We start from the raw sequence: 18,488 nt of genomic DNA on the forward strand, positions 1-18,488 counted from the left end.
TGTCTTTCAGCTGATTCATCATTGGTATATAGGAATATAATTGATTTATAGGTGTTTATGTTATATATTGCTACTTTGCTGAATTTGTTTATGAATTCTAGAAGCTATCTAGTGCATTTTTTCCGGGGGGGGGGGGGGTCTTCAAAATATGCAATCATGTTGTCAATAAATAGGGATGGTTTTTGAGCTCTTTTTTTCTTTTTCTTTTTTTTTTTCTGTTTGTATCCCTTTAATTTTGCCTAATTTCTCTGACAAGAGTTTAAAGGACTGTTGAATAGAAGTGGTGAAAGAGGGCATCCCTATTTTATTTCAGTTTTAGAGGGAATGCTTTCAGGTTTTCTCCATTTAGAATGATCTTGGCCTTGGTTTAATGTATATAGCTTTTACAATGTTAAGGTATGTTTCTACTATCCCTAGTTTTTCTAGTGTTTTGAACATGAATGTATGCTATATTTTGTTAAATGCTTTCTCTGCATCTATTGAGATAATCATGTGATTCTTGTCTTTAAGTCTGTTGATGTGGTGAATTACATTTATTGATTTCCATGTGTTGAACCAACCTTGCATCCCTGGAATGAACCCCACTTGATCATTGTGCACTGTATTTTTAATGTTTTTGTATATGATTTGCTAGTATTTTATTACAAATGTTTTTATGTTTGCATCCAAGAAGAGTGATCTGCAATGTTATTATATGGATTTTGTAGTTTTTCCTTCTTTTGAACATTTGAAATGATAAAGTTGGCATTCTTTTTATTTATCTTCACAAACTGTGGAAGAGTTCAGATAAAACTTTTTTACTGAAGTCTGATGGCCTTAATGGAATGAAATAACTAAAAATGAAACAAATCCTCTGAAATTTTTTGATTAATATTATAAATGCTAGTATGCTGAACAACTATAAAAAATTAGTATGATGTAATTTAATGTCATTTTTTTTGTATTATTGTTTAAATTTAAAAATGTATATATTTGCCCAAAGTAGTTTCTAACTTGTATACACTATTTAATATTTGCATTAGTTATCAGTGGCTTTCTACATTTGAACTCCTGAACGTGTTTTTGAATTTAAAATAAACAATCATCAGTTATGTGGCATTTTATTCTTGCCATTAAATTAGTATACAATTATATTTAATTGGTAGGATTCCAACATAAAATACATAAAGAAATTTTTATTCCAAATATATTTAGAATGTTTAAATGTAATTGCAAGTACATATTAAAAGTAAACCCAAATGGCATACTTCATTCACATTATTGAGTTTATTATGTCTGTTATATCAGATTATTATCAGCTGTAATTACACAGATTTTCAGGAAATGATATTGAAGTACTGTATTTATAACTCTCCAAAGACTGAAAATGAATTTCAAGGGCAGATTTTGGCTATCAACTGTGTATGAAACTAATAGCAAAGTAAAGCCAAGCCAGAAGAGGACTGTTAAAGAGAAAAGAGAGAAGTCAAGGGTTTGATGGGGGCTTGATGTTAAGTTGTAGTCAGGAAAGGAAAAGTTCACATAATAGTTCAAATATCTATGATCTTAAGAATGAGCATGCATACAGTCTAGTTTTGAACTATGGAAATCAGAGAAGTTCAAAAGTTGAAATCAACTCTGAACTGGTTCTTCTACTCAGTATCACTTCTGCAAGAGTCAGCCATGTCACATGGTTTACTGTTGTTTGCTTGCTTTTGTTGTTTTACACCATTTTGTGCTAGGCATGATTTACAACTGTTCCTTCACTTGTTGATAGACATTGGCTACTTTCTAGTTTTAGGATATTCTTGATAGGGCATTAGTAAAAATCTTCTGCATGTGTTTTGGTGACTCCTCTACATATACCTCTGTTGAGTTTATACCTAAAGGAGTCTTCCTGGGTAATAAGATATTCACATATGTTTAACTTTAATAGATAGAGCCGAAATATAAGAGCATTCCATTTTACTGCCAGATGTGTGCTTCTTTAAATTGATATGCTTCAAAAGAGTTTACATTTTATTAAAGGAATATACCAAAATTTTCTTTTTGTTTGGCAAATAGATTATAGTGTTTTTACACAGCAACCACCAGAGGAAGAAATGGACTCAAAATCTTTTGATGAAATGGAACAAAGCTTGCTTATTCTATCTGAAACCAAGGCTTCCCTAGTGAGCACCATGAGCCTTTGGAAACAACAAGTGTCTACAATAGCAAAGTTTCATTTTCTTACCTTGAAGCGTGAGAGTAAATCACTGAGATCAGTGTAAGTATGATTACCATTCTTCTGCCTGAGAAGTTGTCTTTTTAAGGATACAAATTGGATTTACAATATTAAGTTTTTATGTGTTGACATTTGTAAGTAAGACATAGTTTTGAAAGATTAAAATAATTTTACAATTTCAGAGAAGAAAAATGTTCTTTATAGTAATTTCTTGAAAAACACCTAGAGGTTTACTTTTTTTTTTTTTTTTTTAGCACTAACACTTATTGTCACCTCTATAAAATGAGGAAGTAACAAGTAACCCTATGTAATTATATAATCTTTGAATTATTGTCATTGTATCTTCAGTTTTAGCTTACAAAAATGTTTTTCATTTTTGTTTCATTCATTAGTAAATTTTTATGCTTATTTTGTAAATAGCAGGAAATGTTTTTTTGTGTGTAAGATGAATCTTAAATTCTTAGGCCCAAGTAATCCTCTTACATCAGCCTCATGAGTGCTGGGACTACAGGTGTACACCACTGAGCCCATTAGGAAAAGTAAAAAGATTTATAGTTATATATCAGATAAAGAAACTGAAATGTAAAAAAGGCTATGTAACTGGTGGATCTGGGATCAAAATGAGATCTTCTCAGCTTAGTTTTAACCTCTCCCAGCACCCTCTTTCAAGGGTACTAAAAATTGACTTATTTGTAATAATATCAACTTTTTTCATACACTGTACTTCTATCATGTTAGATCCAAAATGGTAGTAGGAATAAAACTTAATCATCAAGAATAAGATTATTATGTGTTTGAAATATGCTGACCTTATTTGCCTTTTTGACTGAATTTATTCTATACTAAGCAAATGTCAATCAAGTATCTGATTTATTCCTGTTACTGTTATTGAAAGAAAATATTTATTTAAATCAGCACATTTCCATTTATTAAGTTGAACACCACTTTCATGAAATACTCCTGGGAAAACAATAAGAGTCTTAGCTCAGATTGTTATAATTAAAAACCATAGACTGGGTGGCTTAAAAAGCAGAAATTTATTTTTCCTCACAGTTCTAGAGGCTGGATGTCTGAGACCAGACAGAGTGCCAGTGTGGTGAAGACTCTCTTCAAGGCCACCATTTCACTGTGTGCTCATATGACTTCTTTTTGTGGAGGGGTTGTGGGGAGAGAATAAGCAAGTGAGCACATTAGCATGAACTCTCTTATTTCAAACACATAATGATCTTATTCTTGCTTTTTTTTTTTTTTCAATAAGACACTAATTTCATCATAAGGCACACACCCTCTCATGACTTCATCTAATCTGAATTACCTTCCAGAGTTCCTGTCTTCAGGGGCTAGAGCTTCAGCATATAAATTTGAGGGGACACAAACATTCATTTCAAAACAGGGTTCTATGCTCAAGTACATTTAGGAAATATTGTACCTTGTATTTGCTCAATTAAGTTGTTCATCAGCATATAAGAACATATGAGATGTTCTTTGGTTAAAAAAAAAGTTTCCTTTAATTTTGTTTAGTCTGGAGATTCTAAATAGTATTTGATCATGAATTTTTTTCTCATGAATTATTTTCTTATCTAAAATATTAACTTCTTATAGGGCTGGATTTAAAAGCAGAATGCTTTGTGACAACTTAAGAATGATTTTTAAAAAACAATTATGAGGTATCTAAAAATTATAAATTATAAATTTATTTAAGTGTGATGATCTAAGTTCTCCAGCCACTAGTGACACTTAGCTAAGACAGAGATACTTTGCAGAGAAGGAGCTATCTTCCAGGTAGGAGGGTGTTATAGTAGATTGTATCTTGCTTTGCCACCTGAGAGACACAATAGCAGTTAATGTGATTAAATTGTGATTAGAATGGAAATTAAAAGATATCAAAGTTTCATTGTACTTTTTTTTCCTTATACCTAAATATTTTTGCCAGTATATGAAAAATAAATGGATAGGATAGAGAGAGGGCAGGAAGTAGTTCCTTCAGGAGTATAGAAACATAAATGTTTGTGGCAATGTCAGATTCTTTGACAATTAAAATTATAGGTTTAGGGTTCGGATTGTGGCTCAGAGGTAGAGTGCTTGCCTACTAGCATGCATGAGGCACTGGGTTCAACTCTCAGCACCACATAAAATATAAATAAATAAATAAAAACAGAAGATATTGTGGGGGGGAAAAAAACTACAGGTTTACATACCCTATAATAATTTAAAGGTGACTCTGGTCCTCTCTTTGCTTCTACTTTTATAACTTGTAATTTTTTCATTCAATATTAGCTTTCTCTACAACATTATCATAAGGTAATTTTTGGTAGTAGAATTTTTTTTTAAAGATTTCTTTCTTTGTTCTTGTTTTCTTTTATTTATTTTTTTCAATGATTCATTTTTAACCATCTGGGGTTTAAATCAATACAAATGTTAAAGAAGTTTTTAAAAGATTTACATATTAATATACCTTAAGCTGTTTTCTGTTTTTTTCCTCTTTCAGGTTACTTCTGCTTTTAATTTTTTTTGCAGTTCAGCTTTTTATGTTTTTTGTACATCACTCTTTCAAAAATGCTGTGGTTCCCATCAAACTTGTTCCAGACTTATATTTCCTAAAACCTGGAGATAAACCTCATAAATATAAAACAAGTCTGCTTCTTCAGAATTCCACTGGTGAGAGTGTGTGAAGGTCTGTGAATGTGTGTTGGCCAGGGAACGGGAATTGAGGGGTGGATCTATTGAGATTTGGATTTTAGAAATATAATTACTGTACAGGCACAATCTACACAGAATCCACAAGAAATAAAAGTACTTTATAGATGCTGAGTGATGTACTACAATTATACTTAAAATGAAATTTTAAACTGAAAGTTTTAAAAATAGTCTATACCGCTTATGATCATTAAATTCCCTTTTTTTTTTTTTTTTTTTAAGAGTAGCAACATTGTTCTCAGTATCATGTTTTAGCTCAGAGTTCATGGTGAACTAAATAAAGGTGAGAAGTGGTGAAATTTTCTTTAGAAAGAGTTACAGTATTATGCTGCTTATGAATGTTAAGCAATCCTTTGAGGACTATTTGAAGAATTAGTTAAAACTAAGACAAATAAACATAAATATAAATATGTGTAGTTGAGAATATTAAAACTTGTAGTTGAGTTTTTTGAATTTGCTGTTGGTATTCTTTCATAATTGTTGAAAATGAAAGTTTTTTTTAAATTTTTAATTAGTTACACATGACAGTACAATGACCTTGACATATCATACATTTGAATCAGATGGGATATAATTTCTCATTTTTCTGAGTATACAGGTTGCAGAATCACATTGGTCATGCAGTCACATATATAAACACAGTAATAATAATGTCTGTTTCTTTCTACTATCCTTCCTATCTCCCCAACCCCTCCCCTCCCCTCCCTTCACTTCTCTCTACCTAATCTAGGGTAACACTATTCTTTTTTTTTTTTCCTCACATCTTCATACATGTATTTTGTATAACAGTGAAGGTCTCCTTTCACCATCCATGCAATTCTCTTTCTCTCTTCCTTTCCTTCCCACTTCTCTTCCCTATGTAAAGGTAATCTTCTTCCCATGCTCTTCCTCTCTTCCCCATTTTGAGTCACCCCCCCGCTTATATCAGTGAAGACATTTGGCATTTGTTTTTTTGGGATTGGCTAACTTCACTTAGCATAATCTGCTCTAATGCCATCCATTTCCCTGCAAATGCCATGATCTTATTATTTTTTAGTGCTGAGTAATATCCATTGTGTATATATGCCACATTTTTTTTTATCCGTTCATCCATTGAAGGGCATCTAGGTTGGCTCCATAGTCTAGCTATTGTGAATTGTGCTGCTATAAACATTGATGTGGCTGTGTCCCTGTAGTATGCTGTTTTTTAGGTCTTTTGGGTATAGTCCGAGAAGAGGAATAGCTTGTCAAATGGTGGTTCTATTCCCAGCTTTCTAAGGAATCTCCATATTGCTTTCCCAATTGGCTGCACCAATTTGCAGTCCCACCAGCAGTGTATGAGTATACTTTTTCCCCGCATCCTCGCCAGCACTTGTTGCTTAAATAAGAACGAAACTGACATAGGATTCTGATCTTCAAAATATGACAACCTAATACAAAATTTCATTCATGTATGATCAGTTGTTCCTACAACATCTCCTGTGTACATAGTCCTAAGGGTCTTCAAAAGACTATAAATTATTTTTAAATCATGTACTAATATAATCTGGTGCTAAGTATACTACATAAGTTTCATTCTTTCTTGGGAAGATGTATTTAGGATAGACAGTTATTCTTAAATAGAAAATGTTATGTTTTGCAATTTTTTTCTTTCATTTAGAATTCTTGTTTTCAATTTTAGTATAAATTTTCTGTAGCTAAAATCTACTACTGCATGAAGCCCCGTTATTATGATTTTTTTGAAGTTTGGGGAATTGTAAATTGCAGTTACTAGCTTTCTTTTTGAGTTCATTTTCACTGATGTTTAGAAATTCTAGTTTTTTCAAGGTTTGTTTCTTTGATTCTTCCATTATTATTGTATCATCATCATCATTTAGTATTTTGAGAGTTTCTTGCCTATGTATCCAGTATTTTCCTAGGTCCTATTGATGATCCAAAATAAAAACCTTTTTCCTTTAGGAATCACTGGGCATTGTCTGTGTCATTGGATGATTTCTTATTTCCTTGCAAAGCACAGGTGGAACTACTGAAGCTACTTCAGTTACAGCATAGCTCTCTTTGCAACACATGTAGTCCTGCTGACAAGCTTTAGAGAAGAGTTGCATTAAGGCACTAGGTTAGGAGTAAAGGTAGTGTCACTTTATACCCCAAAACACCATTCAGTATGACTTTGTGGTTTGGTGCCGAATCTGATCCACCTTATTACACTATTCATTTACAGATTGTATTTTGCTTTGAATGATATGAATTTCTCTCAGAGTCACATTTGTCCTTCCTTGGATCCTGGTTTTTGTGATGATAGAGCAGGTGCTACCTGTATTCATCAGACATGTCAACATAGATTTAAACCCTAAACAGGATTAAAATATTTCCCTTGGTTCCAGGCCATCTAGAGAATGTAGATAGAGAGCTGATTATGGATTTGAATATTTTAACATTGTTAAGTCAATTGGCATTTGTAAAACTTGTCTGGCTGCCCAGAACACACAAAATTTCCCAAGGGAACAATGCTACCATACCCTATCTTATACCTTTCTAACCTTAGCAGGTTATCTTGTTGCCTATAATTGTCAAATAGATTGTCATTTTTACTGTTTAACCATATTTCATATGAGCATTCCAGGTAGCTTTTCATTGTTATTTTTAATAATTGTAGCAGCAGCTATAGGTTAAATTTGCAGTTACTAAGTGCCAGGTTCTGTTCTAAGCTCTATGCTTATTTTCAGTCCTTTAATTCCTGTGACCACAGGATGTGAGGGTTTGATATGCTTTTTATCCTTACTTTACAAAAGAGGAAATTGAGGTCCAGAGCATTCGGTAAATTGTTTTAAGAATAGTGCAAGTGGTACAATTGGGTTTTGAATCCAAGTAACTGGCTCCAGAGTTACTGTTCTTAATCATGTCTTAGCTGATAGAGATAAAAAGTTCTCTAAAAAGACAGGGATGTTTCCAATGTTATTAAAAGTCTGTGGCTGTTTCTTCTTTAAACTGATTCCTTATTATTTGTTTTCTAATACCAGACTCAGATATCAGTGATCTTACTAACTTTTTTGCCTACCGGAACATAATGGTGACGATGTTTAATGACAGTGACTATGTTTCTGCTGCTCCTCATAGTGCAGCTTTAAATGTGGTGTATTCAGAAAAGGTAAGATTAATGCATGTGAACGTTACCCATTTAAAAGTTATAAAGGATTAAATTAAATTAGTTCTAAAATTAGTTATTTGTTAAATTGACTTCATTAGTTGGAAATTAGAATGTACTTTTAGAAATAACTGGCTGTTTGTTTATGATATATTTTATGCTGTGACGACTGATCAACATGAAAAGGAATAAGGAATTTTATTTTTATTTAAAATATCAAAATATCTGCCCATTCCTAGCTGTATTCACAGCTGTATTATCTGCATCTATCATGGAGTATTATTTCTATGATTTATTAAAGCATCCATTCTATATAGTTAATTAGAATTAGGTTACTTTGTGAGAAAAGCTTGACACATAGCAATAATTTATCCACTTATATAAAGTATGCAATAACTTTTTGTTTAAATTATAGGACTATGTTTTTACAGCTGTTTTCAACAGTACTATGGTTTATTCTCTACCTGTATTGATGAATATCATTAGTAACTACTATCTTTATCATTTAAATGTGACTGAAACCATCCAGATCTGGAGTACCCCATTCTTTCAAGTAAGCAACACATATATAGATAAAATTTCTTAAGTGTATTGTTTGTGTGTATAAAATATAAATTAAAAACCAAACAATTATAGTAGACAAAAATTTGTAGAAATTTATCCTGTGCTATCTCCTAGTTTTAAAACTCAAGTAGGGGAAGGTTTAAATCAAGATTTGAGAGTCCCAGGATTAGTTTGCTTGAGGATTAAGGAAATTATTTTGCTACTGATATACATGGATATGTGTATGTGTATGTGTGTGTGTGTGTGTGTAGATATTTGTTTGTTTTGTGTTTTTTTTTGGGGGGGGTAGGGGGAGTAGTACCAGGGATTGAACTCAGCCACATCCCCAGCCCTATTTTGTATTTTATTTAGAGACAGGGTCTCACTGAGTTGCTTAGCACCTTGCTTTTTGCTGAGGCTGGCTTTGAACTCAAGATCCTTCTGTCTCAGTCTCCCGAGTGCTGGGATTACAGGTGTGCGTCACTGTGCCCTGCTGGTACTGATATTTTTATAAAGCATAATTATATTTTACATTAATTATAGAAGAAAAATTAAGGTTACCTAAAAATATTATTTATTTGGAATTTAGATATTAAGATATTGTGTCAAGAGATACACAGTTCCCATAGAGTTGGGGTATACCACCCTCTTGGCACATGGATATATTCATCAACTTGCAAGCCATTGGATGCTTTACTTTTGAATTTCTATGGCAGCTTCATTACTTAGGCCTTGTCAGTCAAATCACTGGCCACTAGTGATCAAGTCAACTTTCAACCTCTCTTGCCTGCCTAAATATAAGGAGTAGGGCTGAAAATTCCAACCCTGTAATCACATGGTCCATGCCCTGGCAATCAGCTTCAATCCTGAGGTTTATCAGGAACTCACCAAGGCTGCCTTATTAGAATAAAAGATTCTCTTATCACACAGAAAATTCCAAAGGATTTAAGAGCTTTATGTCAGGAACTGGGATGAAAATTAAATATTAAAACAGAATATTCTCATAGTGCTCCTGTCTATAAGGGTTTTAGAAGCTCTGCCTCAGGAACTGGGGGAAGAGAACAAACATTTTACAATATCACAGTTAATGACAGAGTTTTTGGTATCATTTATGGGAAGAATATTAAGCACAAACCATTGTGATTATAGGATAGGGATTAGGTGGTGAAGCAATCAGGGAAGATTTGAAGAGCAACTGGTACCTGAAAACTAAAGTGGGAATAGTATTCTAGACAGAGGTAATAGGAAGTTCAAAAACCCAGAAGTGTGAAAGCAAAAGTACACAAGAAATATATTGTGTGTCCTAAGGGACATCAGTTTAGGGACAAAGAATGATAAGGCATGAAACAAGGACTTAGCAGGTCCCAGGATAAGAAGGGCCTTGAGTGTTGTCTTAAGAAATTTATACTCCAATCTGACATAGGTTGTAGAAGCTACTAAAAGGTCTTTAAACAAAGAAGATTAATTATTTAAGAGAGTAATGCTTTAAAAAACTGCCTGAGCTATATTACGGGGAATGTTGTAGAAGGTCAAGACTAGTGAGAGCCCACCATTTAGTGGGCTTTGGAAGCAATTTGAGTGAGATATTATGGTACTTTGAATTAAGGTACTAATACTGGTTATGTGAGATGTGAATAGATCAGAAAGTGAAAATGTTAGGACTTAACCCAGGCATGTTTGTAATTTCATCTACTTATGAGGCTGAGGAGGAATGATCACCAAGTTCAAGGTCAGCCTGGGCAGCTTAGCAAAACTCAGTCTCAAAACAAATGAATAAGGACAGGGCATGTAGCTTGGTGATGGAGTGCTTGCCTAATATTTGTGAGCCCCTGGGTGCAATCCCCAGTGCTACCAAAAAGAAAAATAAGTCAGGAATTGATGGTTATTTAGCTATCACAAATGAGGATGACAGCCATACTTTTTACTTGGAAATGGGTGCTGGTAGTGCCAGGGCTATTCATCAAGATTGATAGCAGATGAGGTAGGTACAAGGCAAGAACAAGTATCTGTGACTTTATCAACAAGGAAATCATTGATGGCCTTGGTTAAAGCAGTGAAAGGTTGGAATGTTATCCAAATTATAGAGGATTAAGATGTGAAGTAGGATGATCAAGGGGAGACAGCTTTCGAGTTTACCTGTGAAGGGTTGAGAGAGGCAGAGCAGGGGTGTGGAGCAGCAAGCAGTTGGTGAAGGATCAGGGAACTCTTTCCCTTTGTTTCTTTCTTCCTTCTCTTCTCCTCCATTTCTTTTGTGTTCATTTGTATCCTGATGAGAATAGAATTTGGGATAGAGAAAAATTAGATCTAAGATGGCGAGAGTAGACAGAGGCAAAGCACCTCTTACATTGTGACAAAAGGGAAGGAAAACATGGATTGTGGATGAAGACACATTTTTAAATATGACAATTCCGGTTTCTTTGTGAAGTCGGAGTTTTTTTACTTGAAATAACACATTCACTTATGTAGATGATCATGGCTAGGTAATTCATACCCCAAACTTCTTTTAATTTGCTATAACCTTTCGATATCTTAAATTGGAAATCATACTGAAGATTAATTTGGTACTCTTCTTCTTTTTTTTTTTTTTTGTACCAGGTATTGAACCCAGGGGTGCTTTACCATTGAGCCACATCCCCAGCCCTTCTTATTTTTTATTTTGAGGCAAGAGCTCACTAAGTTGCTGAGGGTCTTGCTAAATTGCTGATGCTTCCCTTGAACTTAGGGTCTTCCTGCCTCAGCCTCCTCAGTTGCAGAGATTATAGGCATATGCCAGTGCCTACTCTTCTTGTTATATTTAGACATGTAGACAAATATCAAATTTTCATTTTTAGATGATCACTGACACTGCAGTGAAAAGGGATTCTATGGAGAGTTTGGGGTTTAGAAGAAGAAAGGTAAAGACATCAGATTCTAGATTCTAGTGCTAGATGTATGTTAAAAACAAGTGGCCTAACTTTCTTACACTGTTGCTTATTGTTGCATTTGTGAAGTGAGGAGAAGGAGAGTCTTGGATTTTACAGTTTTCAGTAATGTGGTACTTGGTACTAGTATTCACTGATTTGGAGAATACAGGATGAAGAGTGATTTTTAAATGTTTTGTTGAGATGGAAAAACATTTCAGTTTTAACCTACTAAATTGGTTGTTCTTGTGGCATTTTCCTGAGAAAGTTTTAGTAAGCATTTTGAATATCTGAATCTAGAGAGATTTCTGAATCGAAAGTAAATATTTGTAAGTCACCAGCACATACATGATATAGAATTCACCAAACTTAATGAATCTCACCTGTGGGTTTTTTTTTTATTTGTGAAATATTTCAAACCTACAAAAAAAGAATAGCCATATATATCTGCACCCAAAATGTTTCAAATGTTAATACCTTATCATGCTTGTTTTTAATTAATTCAACTTTGAATACACAATTAAGATTCCATGTTATCTCTCCCCAGTCTCATTTCCTTCTCTCCTCCATAGAAGTAATCACAATTCAAAATTTTGAAATAATCATACATGTTTTTATGATATTACTGCATATATATATATATATATATATATATATATATATATATATATATATATCTAGAACTATTCCAAAGATCTTGCACTTTTTTCATCAAACATGGTCTCATAGCCATTTTTGAAACCAGAGAGAAAGACATGGGATTTTTTAAAGGTTACTCTTCATAGATGTCTTACTTATGTTCTAAATTCTTCTTTAATCAGGTTTTGTGTGATTGAATCCAACTATAGAATCATTAATTTCCACTTCTTGTAGAACTACTTAGTTCACATGTTTGTAGATTCTGTCCAGCCCTTTCACTGTCACATATATGAGTTTGAGGCAAATTCTGCAGTGTCACATGGCATGAATTTAAAAAATAGCTTTACTGCTACATGGTAAAATTCAGAAGGCTTGGATCAATAAGCCTTGATGTTTCCACATCATCCAAGGGAGTAGGTGCCAGGGCCTCAGTATCTGCCAGACACAGTGTGGGTCCTGCACTAGTGCAAGGTGCCTTCTCTGCCTCATGAGAGTATGTTCTTAAACAACGTGGATAGGAAAGTGACCTTGTTGGGGATGGAGGCTAACATAGCACCTTTGGTCCTGTGTGATCTGCACTTTATTTACTGAACTGTCTGGAAAAGTTAGTTAACTCTACTTGGACATTGGGATCAGTAGAAGTTAAAATCTCCCTTGCTTTGGAGAAGTTCCTAGTTCTATAGAAAGCTGAGTTTAGATAAGTTTTTCCAAAGGGAAAAGGAGCACCTAAGATCCCAGTTAGCATATATTCCAACCAACCAATGAAGAGTACCAAAGATCATCGATCATCCTTATATATTTCTTATCATTGCATAGGACCACTGGTGGACATGCCAATTTATTTTCAGACTTATTATTTTATTACATGGTGAAAGTTAATTTGTATGCTGGATTATTCTGTGCTGTAGGTTAAAAAAAATAGTGTACAATGATTTTTGCAGTGTCATATAGCTATTTAATGAATTAGTATCAGGGTTAGTACTAGTCTAACAACTGTTAATAAACCTACTACCCAATCTCTCATAGAGACTAAGCCTGGGATAGATATCCAAATGTGTTCCCTCAGAGGTTTTGATATTCTGTGATACTCTTTTAGAATGTACTAAGGTGGTATAAAGTGATACTGAGTTCCATTTCTTATTCTGTGGATGTCTTTCAGGAAATTACTGACATAGTTTTTAAAATTGAGCTGTATTTCCAAGCTGCTTTGCTTGGAATCATTGTTACTGCGATGCCACCTTATTTTGCTATGGAAAATTCAGAGAATCATAAGGTACGACTCAGTTTTTAAAAAATTACAGGTATGGTATTCCAATAAGAATTGTCCAAAACTAACCTATTTGTATGGTTGCAAATCTTATATAGAATTATTTCAGAAGTAAAGAATAAATAAATTTATTATTATAATAATTGTGATAATAGTTGTTACTTAAGTACTTGCTTTGTGCTTTCAAAATTGCGTCCTCTAATCTTTATAATGTTTTGAGCTAAGTTTTATTTTTCTACTTTACAAATCGGTAAATCAAAGGGGAGTGTTCATGTAAGTTGCTCAGGTTGATTCAGCTCATTTACATTGTGAATGTGAAAAGTGACTGTGATCTTCACGATCCTAACTGGAACACCACCCTTCCTCTCTTTACCTTTAGTAGAGTGTGTTGAATACACAGGCATTTCATTCTTGTTAAATGAAAAAAAAAATGGTGAAATTGATTGTCATAACTGGGGCCCGGAAAAACTGCTAAGTATACACAAGTTCTTTGGAATTCTTCACTTTCTTCTTCACCTTTTTCTTTTGTCCACCAGGCAACTACCTATCTTTTGTAGTTTTTTTGGCTGTTTGAATTTCTCAGCTCCTCTGTGTTGAAATTGTATCTTAATTCTCTGATAAAAATTTTTATTCTCTCGATAGATGATCTTAATTTTGAAACAAGTTTATTAGTTTACAGACTATGATGACTAATGAGTTTAGACTCATCTTTAAAAATTTAATAAAAATATAGTCTAATAAATTTTAATAGAAATTTTATTGAAAGTAAATTTGTTTAGTATAAATATAACATGATTCTTTAGGCAATTTAAAAAATAATATTCAAGTTTTTAAAAATATTTTTTAGTTGTAAATGGATCTTTGAATTAATTAATTAATATGCAGTGCTGAGGATCAAACCCAGGGCCTTACACATGCCAGGCAAGTGCTCTACCACTGAGCCACAACCCCAGTCCCAATATTCAAGTTTTATATTATGATATATATCTTTATTATTTTTTTAAATTTTTTATTGATTTTTAAAAAAATAAATGACAGCAGAATGCATTACAATTCTTATTACACATATGCAATATGATTTTTCATATTTCTCATTGTATATAAAGTATGTTGACATCAACTCGTGTCTTCATATATGTACTTTGGATAATGATGTGATAGATATCACATTCCACCATCCTTGCTAATCCTTTGCCTCCTCCCTTTCCCTCCCACCCCTCTGCCCTATCTAGAATTCCTCTATTCCTCCCATGCTCCCCCTCCCTAGAAAATATAGAAAAGTTAACAAAGATAAAATGTACAACCCTTCTAAAATTTACCAGACAGTTGCATTTCTTAAAACATTTTATTTTGGGGCTGGGGATGTGGCTCAAGCGGTAGCGCGCTCGCCTGGCATGCGTGCGGCCCGGGTTCGATCCTCAGCACCACATACAAACAAAGATGTTGTGTCCACCAATAACTAAAAAATAAATATTAAAAACTTCTCTCTCTCTCTCCCTCCCTCTCTCACTCTCTCTTTAAAAAAAAACATTTTATTTTTAGTGCATTGTAGTTATAATAATACCACTATTGTGTGGGGTTCATTTTGACATATTTTTAAATGCATATAACATAGTTTTCTCCATTTTAAATCCAGTACCATCTCTTTTCCTTCCGTCTTTTCTCCTTTTCTCTCTGCCTTTGATTTCCTTCCTCATCCCTATTGGTCTTCCATCTCTTATTTATTTAATTGGTACATTTGGTTAGATATCAGATTGGAATGCATTGTAATATATTAATACATGCACATGGCATAATTTGGTCAGATTTATTCCCCAGTTCTTCCCTCTTGCCCCCCCCCCTTGGTTCCCTACTTCTACTGAAATGTTCTTCCTTCTGTTTTATGAGATTCCCCTTTTATTATTTCTTTTTTTCTTTATAGTTTCACTTATGAAAGAGAACATTTGACCTTTGACTTTGTGGGGTTTTTTTGTTCTTAAATTTTGTTCTGGAGATTGAAGGTAGGACCTTGCACATGCTGGGCAAGTGCTCTACCACTGAACCATATCCCCATGCCTTTTTATTTTATTTTGAGACAGAGTCTTACTAAATTGCCCAGGCTGGCCTGGAATTTAGGATCCTCCTGCCTCAGCCTCCTGAATAGCTGGAATTATAGGCATGAACCAATGTACCCAACTCAACTTAATATTAAACTTTTAATTTTTTAGTAATTATAGATTTATTTTCACTTGTAAGAAATGATACACTGAGATCCTGTATACTCTTTATTCATTTTATCTCAGTGGTAGCATCCTAAAAAAACCATAGTAAAATTTTACAAGTATTGACATTGTTCAAGTCAAAATACAGAGATTACTTCTATTGCTCTTTTCTAGTCACATACCACTTCCCTGCATTCCCCCTGTGGCTTCTGTCAAATCATTTGTCTGTTCCCCATGTTTATAATTTTGATATTTCAAGAATGTATAAATGGAATCACAGTATGTTTTCTTTTTCAAATGGCTTATTTCATTCAGCATAACTCCCCATTGCTTTTTGAAGTTCACCAAAATGTGTGTGCATCAATAGTCCATGCCTTCATAATTGTTTAGTATTCCACATCTGAAATGATAACAGTTTTCACTCCTATCAATAAAGTTGCTGTGAACATTTACATGCAGGTTTTCGAATGAACATATTTTCATTTCTCTAGGATAAATGCCCCAAAGATTGTATTCTGATGTTTAATTTCACTAGAAATTACCAATTATTTTCAAAAGTGGATATACCTTTTTATATTCCAACCAAAAATAATGAATGACTAAAGTTAGAATCGTACAAAATGACTGTATTTGACTCTTTTTGTATTTATATTTTAATTTACTCCTATACTTTAATTTGCTTCTAATTTATTGAACATAGCATTTGTCCATTTTCCCCCTTTTCTTCTTCTTTGTTCTGAGGATTGAACCCATGGCATCAAAAATGCTAAGCAAGCACTCTACCACTGAGCTGTTATATCTCCTTTTCCTCTTTAACTGATTTTTATATTTCTTGGATCCTTTGTCTTACTCGTTGGCCTGTTCATATAATATATTAATTATTAAGAATAGAAATTTTTATAGATGATAGAAATGAATAAGATTATTAGGTATTTGAATTTGTAAAAAATCTAAAAAAATTTAAGTAATGAGAGCATGAGAGGAAAACTATTCTCATGCATGAAAATGCTATTTACATGTATTATAATAGCACCTTACAGTTATATACTACACCATCTTAATGTAAGAGTCTCAAATTTTCTGTGTACTAAGTTAAACATTTAATCTGAAGCTCTGTTCAAATCCAGAGGGTATTTGGCAGTTTGTTAGTGTTTTTATTAAAGATCAGTTTTAAAAAATGAGACTCCTTTTTCTGTTTACACAGATTTCCATTCATTTCCACAAATTTTCAGAAGTAAGTACTTTGGCTCCTCATTGTTTGCACAGCCATAACTCCCACGACATAACCTCTTTTGCTTTGGTTTATTCTGATTCTTAAAAATCTCATTGAAGTTATTACATTTCACAAATAGTGAGCCACATTAAGGGCTAAATGGACTCAGTATTTAATGTCAGGAGTACTTACCTGTAGGCCTGGAATATGGAGTTTTTCTCTTGATATAAATTTAGGAGTTCTATAATAATTTACTAGTTTTTGTTTGTAAAATGAAATTACAATAAAACTTTCTTTTTTTCTCCTTTTTAGATCAAAGCTTATACTCAACTTAAACTTTCAGGGCTTTTGCCATCTGCCTATTGGATTGGACAAGCTATTGTTGATATTCCCTTATTTTTTGTTATTCTTTTTTTGATGCTAGGAAGTTTATTCGCATTTCATTATGAATTATATTTTTATGCTGTAAAGTTCCTTGCTGTGGTAAGTTAACATCAGTTGTTCTCATGCTACCTATAGATAAAATGTTATTTAAAAAAATTAATTATATACATGACCGCATTGAGTAATGTGGAAATTAGTTTGTTAAAAAAGAAAACGGAACCAGTGTTTAATTATTGTATATGATACATTTAATTAATTCAGTTTGTATTACTACAAGTGATTTTTAAAAACAATAACTTATCACCATTTTAAAATAATTTTTTAAGATCAAGGTGGATTTTTACACAGACCACATACTTTGTGTAATCTGGAATATTTAAATGTATTCCTTCTGTAAAGTGTCTTTCTTGTTTTTTCTTATGCCAGATCATAATTTCACAAGGAGAAAGCTCTTTTTTTCCATAATTTATAACATGGCTTAAAATACAAAGAAAAACTCTTAATTCCCATTCATGTTCATATGTAAATGACTTGATAATAGACCTTTTCATTAAATGGTTTTTATTAGAAAAAAGAGGAAACACTGAGGTGAAAAGTAAAGATTTTTTTTTTTTTTTTAACCAGAGACCATTGTGGCCTTATATATAAGTCTGCCAAATAAAATAATGCTTTTCTTAAAACATGTTAATTTATTAAATGCAATATTAAATAGTAGCTAATAGTTGATTGAGTGAAATAAAGTTGTAAACAGCTATATTTAGTCCCTCTAATAAAATAAGACACAACACTTTACTTGGTATAAAAAACTACAAGTTGTGTTCTGTTTAAGTGATTGTTCAGGATAGTGTTAGCAATAAATTAAAAGCATGTTTTTATTGATTTAGTAGAAATTATGAATAATAACTCTTCATTTAAATCATACACTTTCAGTTTGGGAATGATTTGTTGAATAAAATTTAAAGAATAATTATTAATATTTTACATGATTGTGGTATTTTACATTGTATGTAGTACTGGCTATTCATAGTTTTACATAAACATAAACATTTCTGATTTGCAGGTGTTTTGCCTCATTGGTTATGTTCCATCAGTTATTCTGTTTACCTATGTTGCTTCTTTCACTTATAAGAAAATTATAAATACCAAAGAATTTTGGTCATTTATCTATTCAGTGGTAAGTCACATTTATATTTTTTGTAACAGCTTATTTAAAAGTCATAAATTCTTTCATGATCATACTAAAAAAAATCACGTCAGAATTTAGATAGAGAACTGGATGCATCTTTTTGCCTGTGTATTTATCTTCCATATAATCCA

The 18,488-nt window shown here is 32.8% G+C and overlaps 1 protein-coding gene across 5 annotated transcripts in view; it reads left to right on the forward strand.

The window, feature by feature from the left end:
- The window catches only part of Abca5 (ATP binding cassette subfamily A member 5), a 72,716-nt gene that overhangs the window by 40,597 nt on the left and 13,631 nt on the right, over positions 1 to 18,488 (forward strand). For all 5 annotated transcript variants that reach the window (XR_013092635.2, XM_076869265.2, XM_076869267.2 and 2 more), the window contains 7 exons: positions 2,044 to 2,245; positions 4,692 to 4,861; positions 7,900 to 8,027; positions 8,440 to 8,577; positions 13,266 to 13,379; positions 17,100 to 17,270; positions 18,232 to 18,345. Coding sequence is in view for 4 of the 5 variants with exons in the window: in XM_076869265.2 (XP_076725380.1) it covers positions 2,044 to 2,245; positions 4,692 to 4,861; positions 7,900 to 8,027; positions 8,440 to 8,577; positions 13,266 to 13,379; positions 17,100 to 17,270; positions 18,232 to 18,345 (1,037 nt within the window). In the remaining variant the exon portion in view is untranslated. The remainder of the gene's footprint in view (positions 1 to 2,043; positions 2,246 to 4,691; positions 4,862 to 7,899; positions 8,028 to 8,439; positions 8,578 to 13,265; positions 13,380 to 17,099; positions 17,271 to 18,231; positions 18,346 to 18,488) is intronic.

Source organism: Callospermophilus lateralis, chromosome 11, assembly GCF_048772815.1.
Source record: "Callospermophilus lateralis isolate mCalLat2 chromosome 11, mCalLat2.hap1, whole genome shotgun sequence".
Taxonomy (NCBI): domain Eukaryota; kingdom Metazoa; phylum Chordata; class Mammalia; order Rodentia; family Sciuridae; genus Callospermophilus; species Callospermophilus lateralis.